The 23156-nt window shown below is 37.4% G+C and overlaps 1 protein-coding gene across 46 annotated transcripts in view; it reads left to right on the top strand.

Moving 5' to 3' along the window:
- dlg2 (discs, large homolog 2 (Drosophila)) overlaps positions 1–18637 on the top strand; it is a 208837-nt gene extending 190200 nt beyond the window's left edge. For 35 of the 46 annotated variants that reach the window (XM_044222362.1, XM_044222378.1, XM_044222368.1 and 32 more), the window contains 11 exons: positions 2608–2722; positions 3364–3540; positions 3943–4018; positions 5763–5859; positions 7742–7792; positions 9178–9279; positions 11622–11645; positions 12579–12751; positions 13053–13162; positions 13721–13812; positions 14504–18637. In XM_044222362.1, coding sequence (XP_044078297.1) covers positions 2608–2722; positions 3364–3540; positions 3943–4018; positions 5763–5859; positions 7742–7792; positions 9178–9279; positions 11622–11645; positions 12579–12751; positions 13053–13162; positions 13721–13812; positions 14504–14610 — 1124 coding nt within the window. In that variant the 3' untranslated portion in view covers positions 14611–18637. Of the gene's footprint in view, positions 1–2607; positions 2723–3363; positions 3541–3942; positions 4019–5762; positions 5860–6358; positions 6405–7741; positions 7793–9177; positions 9280–11621; positions 11646–12578; positions 12752–13052; positions 13163–13720; positions 13813–14503 lie in introns of those variants that run through there. The other 11 variants (XM_044222367.1, XM_044222372.1, XM_044222408.1 and 8 more) reach the window with 4 other exon arrangements.
- Positions 18638–23156: the final 4519 nt, after the last annotated feature.

Here is a 23156-nt window from a genome sequence, read left to right on the forward strand (position 1 = left end):
GCTTTATGAAGTAATTATTTAGTTTCATTACATATCTGTGTTTAATGTTCAGTTCAACAGTCAGCAGTTTTCATTGGGAGCTGTTTTCCAAGAAAGGTAGAAAATAGTAAAAACTGTCCACAGTGATGTCTTTGGATTGTCCAGAGTAACCAGGACACTGTCTCTAGAAAGAGGTGTTGTTGTTTATTTTTTTAACAAATGTAAGTTGTCATTGCTGTGAACCCCCAAAAATGAAATCCCATTCACCTCCAATGTATTGGGGTGGTGGCAGAGGTGCCATCAGTGAATGTCTATACTATACTGTATGCATGGCTGGATAGCACCAGGGATAAATGTGAACTTCAACGGTTTTATGTGCAATATGTCTTCCTTTCTAAGGCATAACATAAGTGATTTACAAGTGGTAAATGTCAGCAGGCTGCTGAATGTTAAAAAAAGTAGTTTAATGCAGTGTAGGATTTCAAGAGACTAATGCCTTCAGAAACACTGGAACTTTGCAAAAAGTACAGATGTTTGAGGTGGACCGAGTCATGTTTCTTTATTGATTTGTCACATAGAGGTCAACATTGATTTACAAAAAATTACGCATAGACCTTCATCTTTGGTAAGTAGCCACATAAACTGTATGTGAGACTGTATGTTACTATTTCAAAACATGCCCAAAAGGGTGATGACATGATTTAACACGAAGCTGATGATTCTGGATATTTACTCAAGATTTGCAGTCTAAGAGCTTAAGCAGATGCTATATGTGTCGTGACATCTAGTTGGCAACAGAATTTGGACAGTTCCTTAGATACAGGCTGGATGAGCAAAGGAAAACAGACAGTTTTTTCTTGTAACATATTCATGGCCAATTACAGGGACATCAGTGCATCAGTTTTGTCCAGGTAATTAGTAATACGTTGAGTTAATTTGTAAATAATTTAACTTGTATTTCGTAGGATTGGAATTTTACCACAAGTATTTTTTTCACTTATACTCTACACACACACACACACACACACACACACACACACACACACACACACACACACACACACACACACACACACACACACACACACACACACACACACACACATACTGTACACTCTTGGGAGTGTGTGAAGGTCAGGCTAAAGTGGCTTCCACCAAACAAAAATTAAAGAATACCTGCAAAAGCCAATGGCCTTCTGCAACCTGAAAGTAAATTCCTCATATTACTGGAAAACTAGGATTGGTTTAAAAACAGTTATCTTGTTTGGTGTGTCCATTTCCACTTGTCTCCGCCCCTGCGCGTCTGATGAGCAGCCACAGGAGAGAGAGGTGTTTCCCTTTCTCTACTTAGTGCTGCACTCGACAGTCACAGAATTGGACTGTGTGTAGAGAACAGAGAGAAGGAGCACAAGGGGAACACAATATAAGAAAGAGACGACAGCAGTAGAAGATATAACATCAAAGTGAACATGCAGACAGGTATGTGAGACCTATTTTAGATGAGCAGAAAAATACGAGAGGAAGATAAGTTTAAAATAAATAGTATAGAAATTTCTGTTTCTAAAATTAGATTTTGTTGTAGACGATGAGAGGGGATCTCCTCATTTCAGTTTCCTTTGCTGACCTGTAAAGGCTCAGCCTTGTTATTTCTTTAGTAGCCTAACTCATAGGATGATAAAGAAGAACATCAGTATCAGAGTAAGCATGGAAGAGTTTGATGAGGCAGTTATAATTGCGATTATAATGGCAATTATAGCTGGAAAACGGGTTTTCTTAGATAGCACTGAAGAAAATTACAACATATTTAATATTTTTAGCTATATTTACACTATATCTTCTATTTTCTTGCCCTGATTTCTAGAATACAGGTTGTCAGTGATTGGTTGTGTCATGACAAACATGTCACGTCTCTTTACTGGTTGATCTTCTTGAAGTGACAGATTAGCCAGCCATGCCTCAAGTTATTAGCTTTTTCATCCTCATAGTAACTGCACTGTCAGGAAAAGCATACTTGTCAACGGAGTGACGGGTTTTCACATTCTGACATCCTTTTTTACTTTTCCATGAGCGATTCAGTTAATGGCTTCAGACGTCACTGACTGGTTGGTGGGTCATACTACGTGCATCAATGTAAACAAAAGAAATAAATGATGTGTACGATGGGAAATGTAATCTAGATGTAGACAGTGGTAAATACACTGACTTGTGGTGGTTCCAGATCATGAGAAACAGATATATATGCTGGAATTGGTGACAAGTTACAATTACTTTTCACCAAATTAGAACACAGTATTTTAAGAGGTGTAAGTTTAAAGAAATAGCAAAAACTTTGTTGAAATATGACTATAGATATACATATCAATGTGCAGTGTTAAGTTCACCATGAAAATTACATATACTATCACATTTTGAGTGCAAATTTTCCTTGAGCACACTTCCTTTCTGTATCATCATCACCTTTAATTTTACTGTCGTGAGAATAATCAAGAAGTGAAATAAACAATTTTTCACTTAATAGGGGACAGTTTTAGTAGCATCATTAGGTTGACCTCCTCTTTCCCATGATGGACTGGAATCTGACTGCAGAGCTGGCTGTCAGTCTTGATCCATTCTAATCTTGTCTTGCAGAGTACGGGCGTTTTGAGGCCAAAATTCATGACCTGCGGGAACAGATGATGAACCACAGCATGAGCTCTGGGTCAGGATCCCTGCGAACCAATCAAAAGAGATCGCTCTATGTGAGGTTGGTCTTTTTTTGGATTTTACCCTAGTTTCACATGTTCAAGTTAAATTCAGAAAATTCTGAAAATAAAAAGCCATTCTTTCCATGTCTTTTAAAAGGGTTGTGATGTTTACTTTTCATACAGATGTTGAGAAGAATAATGTGTCTCATGATGTTTCTTTATGTAACTGGGTATGGCCTGAATTAATTAAATATTGAACACACGCATACATGTTACTGTAAAACCAGGTTTGAGATCTCTGACTAAAACAGAAGAACATTTCTTATTATAGCAACCCCCATGGACCAACAGTCACTATTCCCTCTGACCTGGTAAATCTGTGCTTCTAGTTTCTTTCTACTGAATTAGAAAAGACCTCACATGGAGGAATGACAGTGAAAAAATAGGAATTCAGTGCATTTACAATACTAATCCTTTGTAGAAAAGGTTTCAGTCGTAGTCATCTGGACACTGTTTTCAGAATCAAGACATGTCGGCTCCCATCCGGAAGTCATTCTCAATTGTGAAAATGGTCTGAGAACTCTGAAATGTAAGCTACTCTGTGTTGCTTAGGCCCTGCCCTCAGGGAGGAGTCTTCCTGAGTGTACTAGTCCTAATACTAATACTAATCCTGATAATCCTGATCTCTTTCACTGAATAGGGCACTGTTTGACTATGAGAAGTCAAAGGACAGCGGCCTCCCCAGCCAAGGACTCAGCTTCAGGTACGGGGACATTCTCCATGTCATCAACGCCTCGGATGATGAGTGGTGGCAGGCCCGCCGTGTCACCCCACATGGTGACAGTGAGGAAATGGGTGTCATCCCCAGCAAAAGACGGTGAGCAGTAAATAGAAATACATTTCTGGTTGAGGAAATTCCAGAAGCCTGTCGATGACTTGTGGGAATAACTGATTTAACTGATTGTTCAAAAAGAGGAACAATCATTGATGCACTTGCCTTCATTAGGATGTCTTGACTCACAATAAACCGAAATCAATAAGTAGTCTAATTCCACACACCTGTGTTAAGGTGGACCTAGTACATACATGCAAGCACATATTTGATGCAAGCACATCTTACAACTCATTTGCCAACATATTGATATTTCTCTACATATGTAATTACAACAATGACTGAGGAGAAAAGAAATCTTGAGTCTTGATCTGAAGTTCAGTGTCAGCATGACTAATATTATTTCATCTCTGTGGTTAATGACTGACATGGTTCTTTGCTTGGCAGGGTGGAAAGGAAAGAGCGGGCACGTCTAAAGACTGTGAAATTCAATGCCAAGCCAGGGTCATTTGATTCAAAAGGGGTAAGTGACTTTATGAGAGCTGCAAAGTAACAATTTATATGACCACATTCATTTAATGATTCAATGTTTATATCAGATATAACTGAGTTTCCTGTGTGCAAGAAAAGATCATCTTTAAATATTTACAGTGACTGTATGGCTTCCTGTTAAACCAAACTTAATCATTTGCATTCTCAGATGTTGGTTCTTTAGCTCTGTTCTCACTGTAGTTTGATATCCATTCAGAAGTTAGAAAGGCTTCATTGATTCAATACATCGGCCATTTTCATCATGTGTATGTATTTCTTCATTTACACGTCCATTAAAAAAATAAATATATATAAACACACAGTATATACAGTATATATATATATATATATGTATTTGGGTTTCACTTGGGCTTGTTTGGTTGTTGTGTCATTGATTTTTACCTTCCAGTTGTCAAACTTTCTGCTACTTATAAGTTTTTAACTACGTTTCACTTTTCACACAGATATTTCAATTATACAACTATATTAGTATATTCTATAAGTATATTCTACCAACTTTTAAACTAATACCACCATAGCAAGTGTAAAATGTTCACCTTCGAACACATCTACTGTATAAACCGGATTTTTAATAAGTAACAAACATGAACTTTAGGAGGAAATGGTGTCTAAAGTTTGGGCCGTTACTACACTCGAGCGTGACTCTCCACACGGAGCCCTCAAAACTGTAGCTGTACAAATTACACATCAGCAGTAGCATTTTGTCTTCAAACGATGTTATGGACAGCAGTCCCAGCCTCTTGAGTTCCATCATTTCTTTCCATCACTGCATGTCTTTTTTGTGTGCTTATGACAATCTTGTCTATGACTAAACCCCAGTTATGTTACTTCTCTCACAGCATGATCACCTTGCTTTTACTTTGAATGCCTTTGATGCAGCTGTGGCACATCAAGAAGTACTGGGACCTGTAGGTTATTCCCCCAGATGGCTGAAATTAAGAAGTTTGTTTAATTCATACATTCCTGTTGTAAATGAATGGGCTCTAAATTGATTTCACAAGGTTTTTTTTATGAGTTTATGCTTAAGTTTTTACAGATTCTGACAATAACAGCTAAAAGAATTAAGTTTCTATACTAATTATATAACGTTGAGTTTATCTGACTTCCCACAATCTAGTCACGTTTGCTGAATGAACAGGCCCAATGAAAACAACTCTGTAGAGCATACATTTTAAACTTCCTGGTTTCAAATTGGTTAAAAAAACTCATTATGGGTTCCTTTGCCAACAGTATCAACACTTACAGTATATAGCATGTACTCTGCTGCACAGACTTAATGAATAGGCTTGAGAAAATTTATCTTTAAATAATATGTGATAATGAGTGCAAATGAAAAGATAAATTTATGTTATTTTGTTTTATTAGCTACATAAATTAGCTACCACAGGGACTGTATTTTACCAAATGAAATCACAAGAATATAAAAAATTCCCTGCCTTTAAAATTATTTTCTAAGTGGTCTAACTGGAAATGGAACACAGCATCATTGTAATGAGGATCTTAAATAACTGAGACCTACTTTGATAAAAGATTTACAATTTATTAACTTTTATAATAGAGTGAAAACAAAATCACATCAAAATTACTATATATATATTATATTCAGGTTTCATTGTAAAAACTTCTTGACGTCTCACTTTCTGCTAGCAGTTGTTTTGTCTGCATGAACGTGACAGATATACTTGTTTGCCCCCATGCTTTTTCTCCCTTCACAGTCATTCAATGACAAACGTAAAAAGAATTTCATCTTTACACGAAAGTTCCCATTCTACAAGAACAAAGAGGGTGAGCAGGATGGCAGTGATTCAGACCGTAAGTAAGCTCACAGACACACATGTACTTCAATGCAGAGAGTCAGTGTAGGCCACATGTAGGGCTGACAGGGGGATTCACAGGTGGATTTCAGGGGCAGAGGCTTCGTGGAGGCCTTTCCTGCTTCCTCTCATGATCATTTCCTGTTGTCTTTGTTTTCTTCCTCTTTCTGTTGGATCACAGTCATGCCATTCTGGCTCTGATCTGTCAGCAGGAGACAAGCCATGTCAATGCTGTTTATTTTCGTGTGATATGTATCCATATGGTGATATTGTTCTACCCAGTTCTACCCTTCAGAGATCATTTAGGTTCAGTCTCAACCAGCCTACATGTTATCATGTTGTATTTGCCCGCCCCTGCTGGCTGCTCAGTGTCTGGACAGAAACAGATCTGTGGACCCACAGCTTCCTCTTTTCACTGCCTCGAACGTTTTGCTTATGTTGCGGCTGTCCTCCTTCCTCTCTTTCTTCTGCTCTGGCTCTGTTTGGACGGCCAATAGGACATCCTGGGGATAGGTGATGATGGGTATGGGACAAAGACATTCAGTAAGTCCAGGAATGATTCCTCATCTCTGTTTAACCCCCCCATCACGTTTCCTGTCTGGACGTGTTTCTCTTGCCTGCACTGTTGCATGCTGCATTTGTTGGATTTGTCTTGCTTCTCAGTTTGTGGTGTGTTAATCTCAGTCACAAGGGGTGAAGCAGATTCACTGAACTCAGAAGGGCATTTAGGTTTGGACTTCTCTGTTTGGTCTGTTTAAAGGTGCGACTTGCCAAGTCAAAGTAGCTTATTATAGATCACAAGGGGTGATATTAGGTCATACAAAAAGTTGCTATATTTCACGCCTCTTTCATGTCGCAAGAAATAAAAGTCATGTAAGGATTTCTTACAGATTTAGCTTTTTTTCTTTTTTTTGTGAACCAGGATTGATGTTTTGACTGGCACTAGAGGTCACCTGCAGGGTTTTCACACTCTGGTCAATGAGTCACCAGAGTGATTTTTGTGTACTGGAGCCTCCCAGACTTATATTGGCATGCTGACCAGACTTTGCACCCCTTACTGACGCCTTTCTTCAGATGTTGATGCATGTTTGCATGACTCGGACATAAACCATTAAAACATTTTTGTCTTTGCTTATGAGCATGTCAGTTTGAAGTAGAATCATAGTTAAGTCTGCTCGCTTTGTAAGTTATGAAATTATGTGTTGTTCACTGTTGGAGTAAACATTTCAGTCATTTGGGATACTTTAATTTAATAATTTAAGGATTCCTTTTTTATTTTAATGTTGTGCTTTCTGCACCTATCACTTGATGCAGAGTGAGAAAATATTTCTTGTGTTTTTCAAATAACCTAATGTCAGCATTTCTCATTTAAACCATATTAAACACACTTAACAACATCATGAGCTGAGATAGAGCATCACATTTGTCCAACAAAAACTCAAATGATTTGCTAAATGTGTGTACAGTGAAGTTACAAAAACATCAGGTAACTGTTTAAATTCCCCATAGTTTAGCCTAACCTTTTTGCCAGGTACGTATCTTTAAATCCCATATAAAGTTTTATGCCATATTCTATCAAGTTTCCTGAAGTCCTCAATCCATTCAATTGGGAAGCTGGAGAAATGCGAGACACTAAACTCTAACTGTTTAATAGTGAATGACATTTTGAAATTTTTGGTTCAATTTGAAATGTGACAGTTGACCATGTAATTAATTTATTTAGCATGAGCAAGTCAACTTGTAGAAGTTAAGATAGACCAAAATGACATGTGACATATGCTGCCATGCATGTGGCTTTTGACCAAATATGGCATGTTGTTGATGTCAGTAATAATAATTTGTCCAAATAACATAATATTTTTCACAATGTACCCCACCAGGAAGTCAAGAGGACATAATTCTCTCATATGAACCTGTGATGCGGCAAGAAAGTGAGTTGTCACTTCCCAGTAAATGTGTCATCAAAGCCAGCCCTCAACATGTGAATCATAGTGTAATAATGAGCTTCACTCTTGTATTGCTCACGTATACGGTACCATTGGACATTTCAAACACATCGGTGTAACTGAAATTTAAGGCAGGCAGGGAAAATTTCTCGAATCAGTCAGGACACTGACTGACTATTGCAGCCACACTGCATATGCAATATGCAGTGTGGCTCTGCTTATGTGATGCTAAGGAACACATTTGAGCAAGCTTGACATAGATGCTAACCCCCTGGTAGAGCCTGAGATGCACAACATTTAATGTACATGAACACTTACTAAAAATATTCCAAAATCAAACAAAATGCTAATACAGGAGGAGGCTGGGGAGGCAGCGGGAGGTACGTTTCTGACAGCAGGCAGCAGTGTAGCAGCAGGGACGCAGAGCTCAGCGTCAAATGTTTGTATGGAGTGCTTATTGTGAGAGAGAGGTCGTTACTATAAATGACTACTACCACAAGACTCCATTCAGTTGGAAAAAGAACAACAATGAAAAGAGTATATCTGAATCAACATAAGTAGCTTACCTGAATAATCCTAACATTTAAATGTAGTATTTACATTATTAGCTGTGTCACTTTGTTAGACAAATGTAGTGTTTCTCTTTCAATAACGTGATTTTCCAGCAACTTACACCACTTTAGTTTAGGTAAGTGAAATTAATTAGAATTCACTTCAAATCAATTTTATTTATATAGCGCCAATTCATAACAGAAGTTATCTCATTTCACTTTTCCTATAGAGCCGGTCTAGACCGTACTCTTTATAATATTTACAGAGACCCAACAAATCCCATATGATCTCACAGCACCCACAGTAACTGTTACCAGCTATCAAATGGCACACTGTTACCCAGAAGAGTTCATATAAATAATTGTCACCAACATGTTACAGTAGCTTTGCATTGACAGATCCTAAAGGGTAGTATAGTAAATTAAAACATAATAAATTGTAATTTATATTAACTGAATCCCACCAATCAGGCCAAAGATTGCATTCCATTTTAAATACTTCACAATGAGAACTGTACAGGTTGTAGTTTGCTTCTATCAGATATGGTGCTGTGTGCTGGAACAAACAGCAAAGAACCAGTGCTCAGCAGGAATGACATTGACTTTGGTCCACTATTGTCACATACTTGATATTCATATTTCTGTTATATATATATAAATATATACATATTTTGTAAAGCGTCTTTGCACACAAACAAGAACTAACACTCCCCTGCACACAACACATAAAAAATGCATAATAAACAATCAATGTTGCTGAAGTGTTGTCTTTTAAAGATATCTTTACGAAATGCAGTCAGTATTTCTTTTTTGTTCCAGTTAATTATGCCAGACCCGTCATAATCCTTGGACCGATGAAGGACAGAATCAATGATGATCTGATATCAGAGTTTCCAGACAAGTTTGGGTCTTGTGTGCCACGTAAGTAGTTAATGGAAACGGAGCAGGAATATATTTTCAAATTGTTCATGGACAACAGTGAAACAATAAATACGTGAAATAACAGGTTGTATTCATGCTATTACATAATAGTTGTAGCATGATGTGATACTGACTAATGAGTAGAAATTGTGAAATCATCATCTGTGTTTATCAATGTGTTTACCTACTACTTAATCAGTCATGACCATGATCGTATCCGCTGTGGAGTCAGTGTGGTATTTTAAGTTTCATTGCACACCAACATCACCCACCAGTGTTCTCCACTGTATTGCATTTTCAGTTTAAAGGTCCAGTGTGTGGGATTTAGTGGCATCTTTCAGTGAAATTGCAGATGGCAACCATTTGAATACCGCTCACCTCACCCTCCCCTTCCAAAATGTGTAGGAGAAACTACGGTGGCCGCAAAACTCACAAACAACACAAACGGCCCTATCTACCTAGAGCCAGTGTTTGGTTTGTCCGTTCTGGGCTACTGTAGAAACATGGCGGTGCAACATGGTGACCTCCATGGAAGGGGATCCCTCTGTAGATAAAAACGGCTTATTCTAAGGTAATGAAAACACGATTCTTATTTTCAGGTGATTATACACTAATAAAAACATACTTACTTAAACATACATATAAATATTATATTCCATTTCTCCCAATAGCTCTTCCTAAATGTTACACACTGGACCTTTAAAACAGTGATGGACTGTGGAAGATTTAAAATGCCTACATAATAACATATCAAACAAAAAAGGGAAATATAATACTCATTGTTATGTGTATTTCCTTTTAAACTATGCATTTACTGTTATAATTAAACAATGACAATTATTTCACTTTTGATCTTCTGAATGAAATGGTTTTCATTGTAACATGAATTTTCCATCCCACATTAAAATCAAATCAAATCAAAAAGAAAAAGCTCCCTTGCATGTCCTGAAGAAAACTAGTGACAGCCATGTCTGCACCTAAAGCCATTCATCCAAAGAGTGAAACAGATGTAAACTACAAATGTGTTTACAGATATCTGCCTCTAGTTTCACAGCCCTAGACTGGCGGTAAGGGCTGATAATGCAGCAGTGGTGTGTGTTCTCCCATTTGCACTGGCACATATCTCTGGGATGTGGGTGTGAATATTCCACCTATTCTGCTCAGGTTTGACTGCTGCAGTAGCACCAAGCAGCAACCTCCAGGAAGTGCTAAAAACTGCAGTTCCTTGAATGGCCACTTGAGGCTGGCTCCAAAAGCAAGTCAATCCCCATAAACCCCCAAGTTAAAATCACAGACTGTATAAAAGAAGTGGACGTAGCCTGCGGGTCTGAAAAATGAAGCCTGCAGACGTTCTAATGGCCAGCAGGGGGCGACTCCACTGGTTGCAAAAATTGGTCCGATTCTATAGAAGTCTATGAGAAAATGACCCTACTTCTCACTTGATTTATTACCTCAGTAAACACTTTCCTAATGAGTTTATGGTCTCAATCACTAGTTCCAAGTCTTTTTCAATACAGCATGATATTAATTTTGTAAATTATGGCCTACCTTGTGATTAGGCTACCACGGCGACTTTCAGGATAGAGGTGATGAGTATCCACTGCACTGTGTACATTTAACTAGCTAGGAACTTTTTTTTCGGTGCTATTGGTGTTTTCGTCTAAGAACTTTGACCCTTTCACAGTGTGTTTTCAGTTCAGAACATTTTGGTCGCCTAAAAAAAAATTCAGTTGTACTAAAAGACACTCTAAGGAGTCAGTTGTTCATTTTTTCCAGTAAGTACATTTTGTTTTAAGCCTGTTTTCACTATAATATTATACTGATATCATATGTGAAAATATCACAAACTCTGTTCAGTAGCTACAATCATAAGTTAGTTTAGGAACATTTAAAAAAATATTGCATTGATGTTGATGTCAGAAATGACATAATATAAAATTTCAAAAATATCAAGTATGTTAAGCTCAAATCTTACCACATATGTTCTAAGCCCTGACATGTCCTGGATATTATAGAAATATTACACAGGGATAGAAATGATCAAGTCAAGTAGTGCTCTGTTGGTTGTTGTTTTTTTAGTGTTTCAGAGTGGAAGAATGGATGTGTTATGAATATTTGTCCATTATCAGCTTAAGTTACAGTTTTTTCTGGTTTGTGTTTTTGTGTGTGTGTGACCCCAGCACAGACATGTAACCCCATTTTGACTCATCCTAACAGGATCCCCTCACTCCTCTGTGCATTGTGTAATGTGTTCTTCATCAACCAAAGCAGTTTTTTTTTTTTTTGCATGTTTTGACTCACCCATCTCTTTTATTTCAATGTACCTTTTAAACCATATGAAGCTGCTAACAGTTCAGGGCGCCAAGGTAAGTGAGCAGATAAGCTGAGTTGATTCTTTCATCCCTTTATTTAGAAAGTGAGTCGTGAAGTAATTTGTCCCCATAAATACTCCTTTTATTATTTTGAAGTTACTGTTTGTGTAGAATTAGTTTAAAACTGTTATTGTTAGGGACACTAGTGTTAGCATACATATTTGTTTGAATCAGAGAATAGTACACTTCCTACCTTTGTAGAAGCATTCATTACCAGCCATCTCTTCTTTAAGGATATCCAGTGAAATTTGCTGAAATTTGTCCAGTACATTGTATGCTAACAATGTATAATTGGGAATTCCTTTTTTGCCAAAGCTCTAAGAATATTTTGGAGAATCCACCCCACTTGCCTTCCATGTATTAATAATTAATAAAATAACAAAGGTGCTTATCTCATGATGAGAACTTAAACATGTGAGTGGATATCTTTAAAGGTAAATGTGTACCACAATTATTTTGAGGATTCAGTATATTTGCCATAAACAACTTACCAAACTCTGGTTGGCACTAGGTCAGGATTGGTAGGATCATTTGTTTCACATCACAGAGCAGCCAAACCGCGGTCCTAAATAAATAAATGCAGCAGTAATTATTCTACTTCTGATGAAAGTAGCAGGTTTTTCTGGAACATATGGTGTTCATTTTAAGAAACACACACCACTGACAACATCAGTGGTGTGTGAAAGAGGCTCCCAATCATCTCCGCCATGGTCTCATTTGTTTGTGGTAAATACAACAAGGTATCCCAACTAATTTGGCAATAATGTACAGTGTTAATATTTGCGAAGGGCATTGCTTGGCGTTTTATAGACTCCAATGAGATCTTTAGTGAGAATTGAAAAGGAAATGTAACAAGTGTCTACTGGTCTTGTTATGGCATGTTAGTTACTAACTTATAAAGAGCTTATTGTCTTCCTTGCACCAAAGATACCACTCGGCCGAAGAGGGACTACGAGGTGGACGGGCGAGACTACCACTTTGTGATGTCCAGAGAGCAGATGGAGAAGGACATCCAAGAGCACAAGTTCATTGAGGCGGGACAGTACAATGATAATCTGTATGGAACGAGTGTCCAGTCTGTGAAATATGTGGCTGAAAGGGTGAGAATCTTTACTTGTTTATAAAAACTGCAGGGTAGCTGCACCACATGGAAGCAAAAATGTAAATGCATAAATGCGAAGTTCAGTTCTTGTAGTGTGAGGCCTGTACTGTGCATTGTACAGCCCATGTTTATCAACCTGGCTGATTTGTGATTTTTATACCAAAGGAAAGAAAAGGTCTCATCTCTTTATCTGGATGGAGCTATCTTCCATAGTGCGGCTTTGATATTATAATCTGAGAGATTAGAGTTTGTATTTTTTTAAGTGGTACATCTCTTGTAAATTCATGCCTCTGTCTCAGGGTAAACACTGCATTCTGGATGTGTCTGGAAATGCCATCAAACGACTACAAGTAGCACAACTCTATCCCATCGCCATCTTCATAAAACCTAAGTCTATTGATTCATTAATGTGAGTATTCATTTTGTCATTTATTACATACCACTCATATAAGTTTCCCTTTAATAATACTTCAGTCTTCCACTAGCCTACATGTTTACTGTACATTTTGTTTTATATTACTGAATGACTTATTGGAATTTATACTTTACTTTAAGTATTTATCATTTATAAATAAATGTATAAAAAATGTAATAAATGGTTTATAACACACTGTAGTTAGAGTTAATGTATTGATCAACAACTATAATTCCTCCTGTACATACCCATAAGTGAAGGCTGCTATATAAACAGATAATGAAGGACAATATAGTAAAACACAGTTGTAATATAAAATGTAGTCATATTATACATATATACAAATACAGTACATTAATAAACACTTAAAATATCCTTATATCTGCATAACAACTACATTATAGTGTGTTAATCAATTTCTTAAATGTTTGTATTCTGCTTATAAATGATAAATAGGGGGAGTTAAATAAAATTGTTAAATAAATAAATTGTTACTTGGAATTTAGTTCAAAGTTGTCATAACGTGTGTGTGATGTTTTGTGTCCCATGCAGGGACATGAATAAGAGACTGACAGAGGAACAAGCCAGGAAGACGTTTGACAGGGCTATGAAGCTGGAGCAGGAGTTTGGTGAATTCTTCACAGGTATGTTACTAAAAAAAGCACAAATACAAAAGAAGCCATCTATATTCAGCTTGTCCTTCACTGTTGATCACAGTATATGAGCACACAAGGCTAGCTGGGTCCTTCCCACTTACCACAGAACAAAAGAAGTGAGAGAGTTGTGCTCACATGGCTGCATGAAGATGCCAAAAATATCTGGATTATTGTAGAGAGATTTCTGAGCCCCATCCAGACTGGCAGTGTAGACATACTGAACATGTCAGTTAATGTTTAAGCAAACTTCTGCAATTATAAAGGGAACAGCATTGGTGTGATATATTAGTTTTGTAACATAACTGATAGAAGTACATGGGAGGATTTTAACTTACAATGATTCTAATGAGATTTTTTGTTAAGACAAGCTTATGTTGAAGCCCCTATGTGTAATTTTTTTATGTGATAATAGCATATTTTCTGATGGCAAATGTTTTTGTTTGTTAGAACTTGAGACAATCCTGGTGATAATTTGTGTCAAACAGCGAGGAAGCAAATTCACAGGGTCCTTTTTTATTCTACCATTAGAAGTCAGAATTCTTCAAATCCTATACATATGGGCTTTAAACAGTTGACAGCTGTGAGGCTTCATGAGTGAAAAGGTGTGACTGTAATGATTAAAATTTGATGTATCCATACAAAGTTCCACAGTACATAAAGAGTTCCCTTTGCTTTACAGCCCTGGTTCAAGGAGACACCTTAGAAGACATTTATAACCACTGCAAACAGGTCATAGAGGAACATTCAGGACCCTATATCTGGATCCCCTCAAAGGAGAAACTATAATAACTCACCATCCTGGAAGGGAGTCTGGACTGCTAGAAACTAGTAATGAGTTGTAACTTATGTTAACTGTATGGCGATGACATTTTTTCATAAATAATTATTGTGAATATGTTTGTTTTGGTTTGTTTTGTTTGTTTTTTATTCTTTTGTTTGGTTATTGCTTAATTTTTCACTCAACATGAATGTTCCTGAATGTATACTACAGAGTGTTAGGAAATTCTAGGTCTTGAAACATGAACCTTTTGTATTGTGTATTCGTTGATTTTTATTTGAACAAAAAGGAAAAGAAATGTAATGAAAACTAAATAAATATGGGGTATGTGTGCACACCAGGAAACTGGAGGTGGCATATACAGTGCAGATTTCTTTGCTTTGCTAACATAGGAATGAAAGTAGGTATTCCTCACCCTGCCTTCACACGGCAACAACTAGCAAATTATAGAAGTTTAAATGACCAGTGTGTAGGATTTAGTGGCATCCAGGTTGCAGATTGCAAAGAACTGAATACCGCTCCCTTTCCAAGCCTGTAGGAGAACCTACGGTGGCCTTTGGTTACGTAGAAATGCGAAAGGCCCTACCTAGAGCCAGTGTTTGGTTTGTCTGTTCTGGGCTACTGTAGAAACATGTGCAACATGGCAGAAAGAGAACTGGATACAGTGTTGGAGGCGGGACTCTGTTCATTCCTATGAAAGCTGCTCCGTGGTGCAGGAAGCCAAAAACGTTCAACTTCCATATATAAAATTATCCGGATCTTCAGCATAGCTTCCGCATTGTGCGGCACCACAGGAGCAAGAGCACTAGTAATCCTTTAACCCTGCCTCCCTGGATCAAATTCTGATTCTGAAACAAATCATTTCACTGGCCTTGTGACACTCAAAGAAATGTATCCACCATTTTACATTATACTTCTTTCAAAATGTAAGTATATGGGGACAGTGTGCATCACATGACGGACGTGGAAATTGTAATTCAGTTTGGCCACAAATTGGCTTCAGAGTCCGGCGCACTTCCTGGGGACTTGGGAAGAGGACCAGCTCCCCCTAAATCCTACACACTGGACCTTTAATGTTTAGTCTGATTTTGCATCTGTGCATCTCCTGAACACAGCTTTGCTTTGTGCTTGTTTACATCGTCATTTCTTCCTTGAATTACTGTATTTATTTCTCTGACATGACATTGAGGATGTGTGAGGAAAATGTATTATTCAATGTCAGATTTTCATGTTTTGTTTATTCAAAAGCAGACATTACTCATCCAGCTGTTGCATTGACAATGATAAGTGAAAGGAGAAAGCTGCTCTCAGCAACAGAGATGTAACACTATATTGTGCTACTTAAATTGCTAGAGGGAACAAAAGCACAGAATTATTTATTATTGAAAATCTAACTTTGATTTAAAGGTCATTTACAGAGCATATTTTATTTGAGTGATGAAGTATGGTGTGACTGTGTTAGGATGGATGGGAATATTATAATGAAAGACACATTTGATGTTCACAGTATTTTGTAGACTTGGAGTGGAGATGGTGGTCAAAGTAGTGATTAAATTTAATACTGAAACACATTTCTGTCTTTTGACAGTAATAGCAGGGCAGTGAAGAATAGGAATAAAAACATAAAAATTCCAATACTTTTTGAAAGTATAAAAATATCTGGCAGAAAAGGCAAAAACTAAGAAGGCTGAACATGAAAGTAAAGTGAACGCATAAATTGCACAAAATGCAGTGAAGTATCAGATATTAATATTCTGTATTATGGAGTTATTAAGGATTTGAAAGACTAAAAAGGTGAGTTTTTCAACTTTACTCTGAAGAGAATACTGATTCAGAGGGCTTGTTCTCCTCAGGCAGGCTATTCCAAAGTCTTAATGAGAAACGTTCTCCAGTTCATATATAATTTCTATACAATATCTTGGCGTTTTCCCAGACAGTGTTTCCCTGGTGACCTGCTATGAAGGAATAGTAACACGAAGCGGGAATTTTGTACTGTAACTTTAAAAGATACCCAAATGATTTGTCTAACTCAGACTGATGAAGCCTAATATTAGTACACTTTTGAATACATTTTTGCCACATTTTATCACTTGTATTGGAAGCTCATTAAGAAGGAATCTCTTAATGGCCAGTATGAAAAGGAGGAATGTTTACAGCAAGCAAAACCTGTTTCAATGTTCATATGGGCACCTGACTATTGTTTTAAGACAGACTTGAAAAATTGTGAACCTGTTATTTCATTGTTAGGTATGAAAACATTTAAACATACTGATTATGGATACAAAGTACAGTATTAGTCATTGGTGACCTCAGCCTGAAACACTAATATTGACCCTGAGGTGGCCTATCAGTGAACCTTAGTGATTACATCTGTTGCCTCTGGTTCAAACAGAAAGCTGTATTAATAGCTACAATCATGGCTGACCTCTAAATTGTGAGACAATTACAATCCACTGAACTACCCTTTTAACTTGCTCCCAAGCCAGATCCGGTTTAAAAACCTTTAAAACCACCTTTAAATGTTCAGCAGAACATCTGACAGGACACCAAGGACTATCCTGAATCAGCTACAGAGAGCCAGGAGGCCTGAACTAAGCTTTCTCAGATTTATTCCTGTTTGTTTAGAAGTGGATGAGTCCCGATGTCCTGAGCAGACGCTTAACTGACCCAGCACGATACAATATATCCACTATATAGTTTACTCACCAGTGGCTTGCCTTGTTTGAAAGGGCATACAATATAGTACCTCGCTTTGTTAAAAATAAAAAAGTAAAAACCCGTTATGTACTTAAAGCACTTAGAATGACTAATGCATCTGCCAGTGTGATAACCTTCCTGTTCTGTTTAACTGCAACGATTTGTGAGTGATACTGTATATGTTCTAGTATTCCTGCTATTTGATTTAGACAGCATGTTTCAACCAACCTGTTATCAAGTAAATATAGTAGTTACATTAAATGCAGGTATATTTCTAATCAATGGAACATTTCAAAAGTGCACTTACTCATTGTTTTTGGTAACGAAAAGAGGCACTGTATGATAACAGTAATGAATACAATTTTTAAAGCAAATATAAATCAGATCCACTGATTATTGTGTAAGATGGCACAGTGAAACCTGAGAAGACTGAACCCTGACTTGTTTGTATGGACCACATACTGTACCTGTATAGACTGATAAGCACTTCAAACACACACCATTACTGAAACGAGTGTGTACTTTGAAGATGAAAATTGTGTTTCTGTGTAGATCATATTTTTCTTGTCCCGTGTCCTAAATTGGCTGATGGAAAAACAAATATTTTCAGCACTGATATGTGTAGAGCAACACTAGTGTTTCCTTTTATTTTTGCAATATGTTTCAAGACATATAGATCTGCCATCATTCTTTTGCAAATTTTCCATAACGTATTGGTCACCACTTGCCTTAACAGAGTAGGTTTACTGTATATCAGAAATGAAAGCTTATAAATGTACTAGAACATTTTTATTTAACCCTCCTTCACATCTAAACTTCAGTGAAAGCAGGCTGAATCAAATCTAAGGTATATGTCATGCAGAGGGTGTTGTTCTTGGGCTGAAGAGATATTTTATATTTTGGAATTTTATCTTAAAAATTAGCGTTTCTCTAGCAACAAGAAAAACATTTTAAAATGGTCAATGATGAGACACCTCAATAATTGACCCTTGTTTTTCGAAAGTGTTGTTGGTCCTTAACATGATGACATGTAAAAGAGAATATATCTTCATATACTGGCTTGATACTAATGCTAAATCTAATACAGTACTTCCAAAGTTATTGTGAACATTGTAACACATGATATTTTACAGGCCAGTGGGGATTTTTGTGTGAAAATGAAAAGGATGTCGGACCTATGCATGTTGCAACAGTCTTCTGTTTCCTGTGGATGTGCAATATTCAACACAACTGCTGGTACTGGTACTTGCTGTGTTTTAAGACATGATCAAACTGCAGATTTGAATCATTCAACCAGACTTGTGTCTATTTTAAACTTAAATAAAAGCACTTGTAAGAGGTGGTGTCCAAGCAATATGTTTTGGTTAACACATTAGCATATTCACTTTTCAGTCGTTTCATTAATGAACCCAAATTCACAACTTATAACTCACAATTATGATTTTCCTGTTAACATTATTGACCTCACAAAATATATATATTTAACCATTTAACCCTCATCATCAACTTATTATGGCTTAAATATACAGTTCACCAGCGGGAAGTTGCCTGCAAACCACCAACATAGTGGAAATCTCAGTGGTGAACTGTTCCTGGTTAGCCTGGTTTTCAGTATGAGCTGTGACATTTCATTTCAACACAGTCCATTGGTCCAGTTCAAGTGATGTCTTTACTGTGACTGATAAATGCAGTATGATGTCACATGATATTTCCTGCTTCATGAGTTGGTGACATTCCACTAAACAACTGACCTGCACTGAGTAATGAAGTTGTTGAGGTTGTAAAGGATGAAATGATTTTATGAAAATTAAAGCTGTATTTCTTAGCCACATTTTTAGGAGAAACGGGTTGGGCTGTGACGTGTTTGTCCACGGCAACACCTGAATTGGCACACAGCTAACACGTTACATCCTGTTTTTAATACAATGTTTCTATATGAGCTCACATTTTTTTCCTGCAATTTGACAATGTTCATTTATTGGTGACAGTGATTGAAATATTTATTTTCAAAAGCTACACACATCTTTGTGTAAGTAAATTAATGAAAGGGGGGAATGATTGACTAGACAAAAAAAAATTCTGAATAATTTGTATTGTATCGAAGAGCAAAAGGGTTCCAAAGTCTGATTAAAATTCAGTTTTGCTTTTTAGAATATTGACGTTTTGTTTCTATTTGAGAATGCAAGATAATCTCACCAGTTCCTAGCTCCATTCTGCTATATACCTATATGTTTGGTACTGCTGTACCAACTAATGTGTAACCTTGTAGATTTCTTCTTCCATCCAGGTTGATGTGTGCATCATCCTGTGGGTTCATGGTATAGCTGGTACCACGTCTTGATGTATTGTTAACCCTACTGGCCTGCACCAGGTGTGTTAGTAACAGCTTTCAAATTGTAATTTCATTTAATAATTTTGTACATTGGGTGTTGTTGAAGAACGTTTTGCAAGCAAACACTTGCTTTGGTCATTTCCAGAAAAGGATTTACACAAGAAATGTTTACAAATGATCAATGACAAAAACACAGTTTTCATTCTTCCTGGAAAGTTGACTGCACCAAAGGATGAGCTGCTCAACATGCACGTAAATCTTGCCTTTTTTGGGTTGTCTGCTTTTGCTCAGCATTGTTTGTAAACAATGTCTGTTCAATATCAAGATACCATGCACTTTACATGAGGCATTATTTTATTCCATATCTGTTTGTGACATTTGACTGAAGGTGTTGCTTTGTTCACTGGAGTGATGGACATGCAGGACACACTTACAAGCAGTACATTCACTTGTCAACACTGTTGTTTTAGTTTTTTATATATATTTGTTTTCTACATTTTGCATTTATTTAGGCTTATGAACATGGAGAACATGGAAGCTACTAGAGCATCCTGAATGTGTATATATACATACATACATGTGTATATACATATATGTATATATGTGTTTGTATATATACAAACAATACTACAGCAACTATCTTTTCAAGGAAATTAAACTTTTAAAATTAACTTGGGTGGGTGTCTTATTAGTTAGAATTTGTTTAGCTCTGTTTTGGGTGTGTGTTCATGTGCACGAAAGAGGTAATAAGTAAAGATACCACATTTGGATAATGCATGATCATCAGTGCCAAAGTACAATGTTGATATGTGGAAAGTTAGTGTATTTAGACTGGACAGAGTAATACCATCTGGCACAAGCATTTGTTTGTGTGTAATAGGGCGTGCAGCACGCAGGAGGAGCCTGAAGGTTTAATTACACATCACGAGTGAGGTAATCCAACTTCTTATGTCAAGAGTCAATCAGTAAAGACTAAATGTTCTGCAAGTTAAACAGCCTTTTCAGACCGACTGGGTTCATGATTAAATATTTTTAAATATATTTTCTTGATTTATATAATTTCTCAGTTACTTTACACTTCAAATATGCTTGTTTATATGTATTTCACACTTCTGACAACCACAAGTCAGTCTTTGTGCTGCATTAGGTCTATATGTTATTCAGCACAACACAAATGGTTATGTGTTTTTTCTACTTACTGCAGGGACTGCACACTAATTTGATCAGCATGTGTGGAGGACATCTGATGAATTTAAACTATGTAACACAGATAAAATGGTTTTATGTGATACAAAGAGTATATCTGGAAATATATTCATAACTATAAGATACTATGTTTTTGATGTGTGGCTGCTGATTCTGGCAGCCATCATTTCCAAAAGTCATCAATGAATTACATTTTACTGACATATAAGAGCCAAGATAGGAAAGATTACCAATGGAAAGAAGATCAATAGCAACAACTACTATTGCTTGCCCCTGCATCTCATGTCCAAAATTATATTGCAAATAAGTAATTTGTAATGAAAATGCATTGCTGAGCTGTGTCATTTTCTACAGCACACATTTTGTATACTTCTGATCCTAGATTTAAATGGATAACTATCCCATTCACAAAGTGCATTATCCATTTAGCAATACCAAGAGTCTACATCTATGGCCGTGGCTGTGTGAAGCTTTGGCACAGCATGGCTTTGAGCTAAATGCTGACATCGGCATGCTAACATGCTTACAATGACAATGCTTGTTGGTGTTAGTAGGTATAATGTTCACCATGTTCACCATCTTAATTTAGTGTGTTAGCATGCTAAAATTAGCTTATTAGCACTAAACACAAAGTACAGCTGAGCAGAATGTCAGTAGTTTTGTAGGTATTTGGTCATAAATCAAAATATCCTTATTATCAGTCTGCCAGAATAAGTCCCTTAAAACTCTCCAGTTAATCCAGAATGCTGCGGTACGCGTACTGACAAGAACTAGGAAAAGAGATCCTATTTCTCCAATATTAGCTTCTCTGCACTGGCTCCCTGTAAAATCCAGAATAGAATTTAAAATCACGTTACTAATTCAACATCTTCTCTCTCCCGTAGTTCTGTACCTTCTTGTTTCTCTCCTCTCTCCTTCTGTCGCTTTCAGCAGGCATTTCTGCCTCCGAAGCTGCAGAGTCTGGATCTGTGGTTGTGGGCTGCCTGCTGCTCCTGTGTTCCTGCTCGACAACTACTACTACAGTTGTTGTTATTGGCTTTGTTACTAATACTGACATTATCATACTCTTTCTCTACTCTCAAAACCTAACACGGCAGGGGCCAGAGTCTAGTTCTGCTCGGGGTTTCTGCCTCTTAAAGGAAGTTTTTCGTTGCCACTGTCACCAAATTCTTGCTCATGGTGGGATTTGTTGGGTCTCTGTAAATAATATTTTAAAGAGTACGGTCTAGACCTGCTCTATAGGAAAAGTGCAATGAGATAACTTCTGTTTTGATGAATTGGCGCTATATAAATAAAATTGAATTGAATTGAATAGGTCTAATGGACAAAATTAAATTTTGACCTGAGATGGTGCTGGAGAAGAAGTTAGGGTATCACCAGTCAGTAAAATTCATCCTCTGGGGAAACTAAATGTCTGTGAGAAACTTTGTGTTACGGACAGACAGGCAGGAGACACCGATATGGAGACAGATGGTTCTTTATTAGGTTACAGATGGTGAAGACAGGTGTGCAGGTATGGAGATGGGGAAGTCCGCTGGGGAGCAGGAGTGTGATAGGGAGCAGGTGTGCTTGATTAACAGACGGTCGAGACTGGTGTATCCGTGACACTTTGTGCCAATCCATCAAGTAGATGTTGAGATATTTTCCACAGAATAAGTGAAAACTTTGTTCTGCTGGGGGTGCTAGAGTGGTACCAATCTGCACAGTGTTGGCTACCAGGCCTCAAAGATGTTATCTGACAAGAATCGATCAGATCATCAATCCTCTCCCCCACCCTTTTGCCTTATGTATATATATATAAAAACTTCTTCCTTCACCCTCCGCGGGTGGTCTCATCCTTCGAGCTCGGGTTCTCTACCAGAGGCCTGGGAGCTTGAGGGTTCTGCGCAGTATCTTTGCTGTTCCTAGTACTGCACTTTTCTGGACTGAGATGTCTGGTGTTCTTCCAGGGATCTGCTGTAGCCACTCCTCCAGTTTGGGGGTCACTGCCCCGAGTGCTCCAATGACCACGGGCACCACTGTTGCCTTCACCTTCCAAGCCTTCTCCAGCGAGGACCCGAGGTCGAAGGATGAGACCACCCGTGGAGGGTGAAGGACCAATAGCACTTACTTAACAACTGGGGAAAACTATGGAGCGAATGGTAACTGAGAGGCTAACATTTTGTAGAAAGTGGAGAAGTGTTTTCTCCTTTTCAAAGTGGGTTTCGTAAAGGAAGAAACACAGTGGACTCTATCTTACGCCTAGAGTCAGAAATTAGGAAAGCCCAAACAAACAAGGAAATGGTGGTAGCTGTCCTTTTTGATGTAGAAAAGGCATAC

The sequence above is a fragment of the Siniperca chuatsi genome, linkage group LG14 (assembly GCF_020085105.1).
Source record: "Siniperca chuatsi isolate FFG_IHB_CAS linkage group LG14, ASM2008510v1, whole genome shotgun sequence".
In the NCBI taxonomy this organism is placed as follows: domain Eukaryota; kingdom Metazoa; phylum Chordata; class Actinopteri; order Centrarchiformes; family Sinipercidae; genus Siniperca; species Siniperca chuatsi.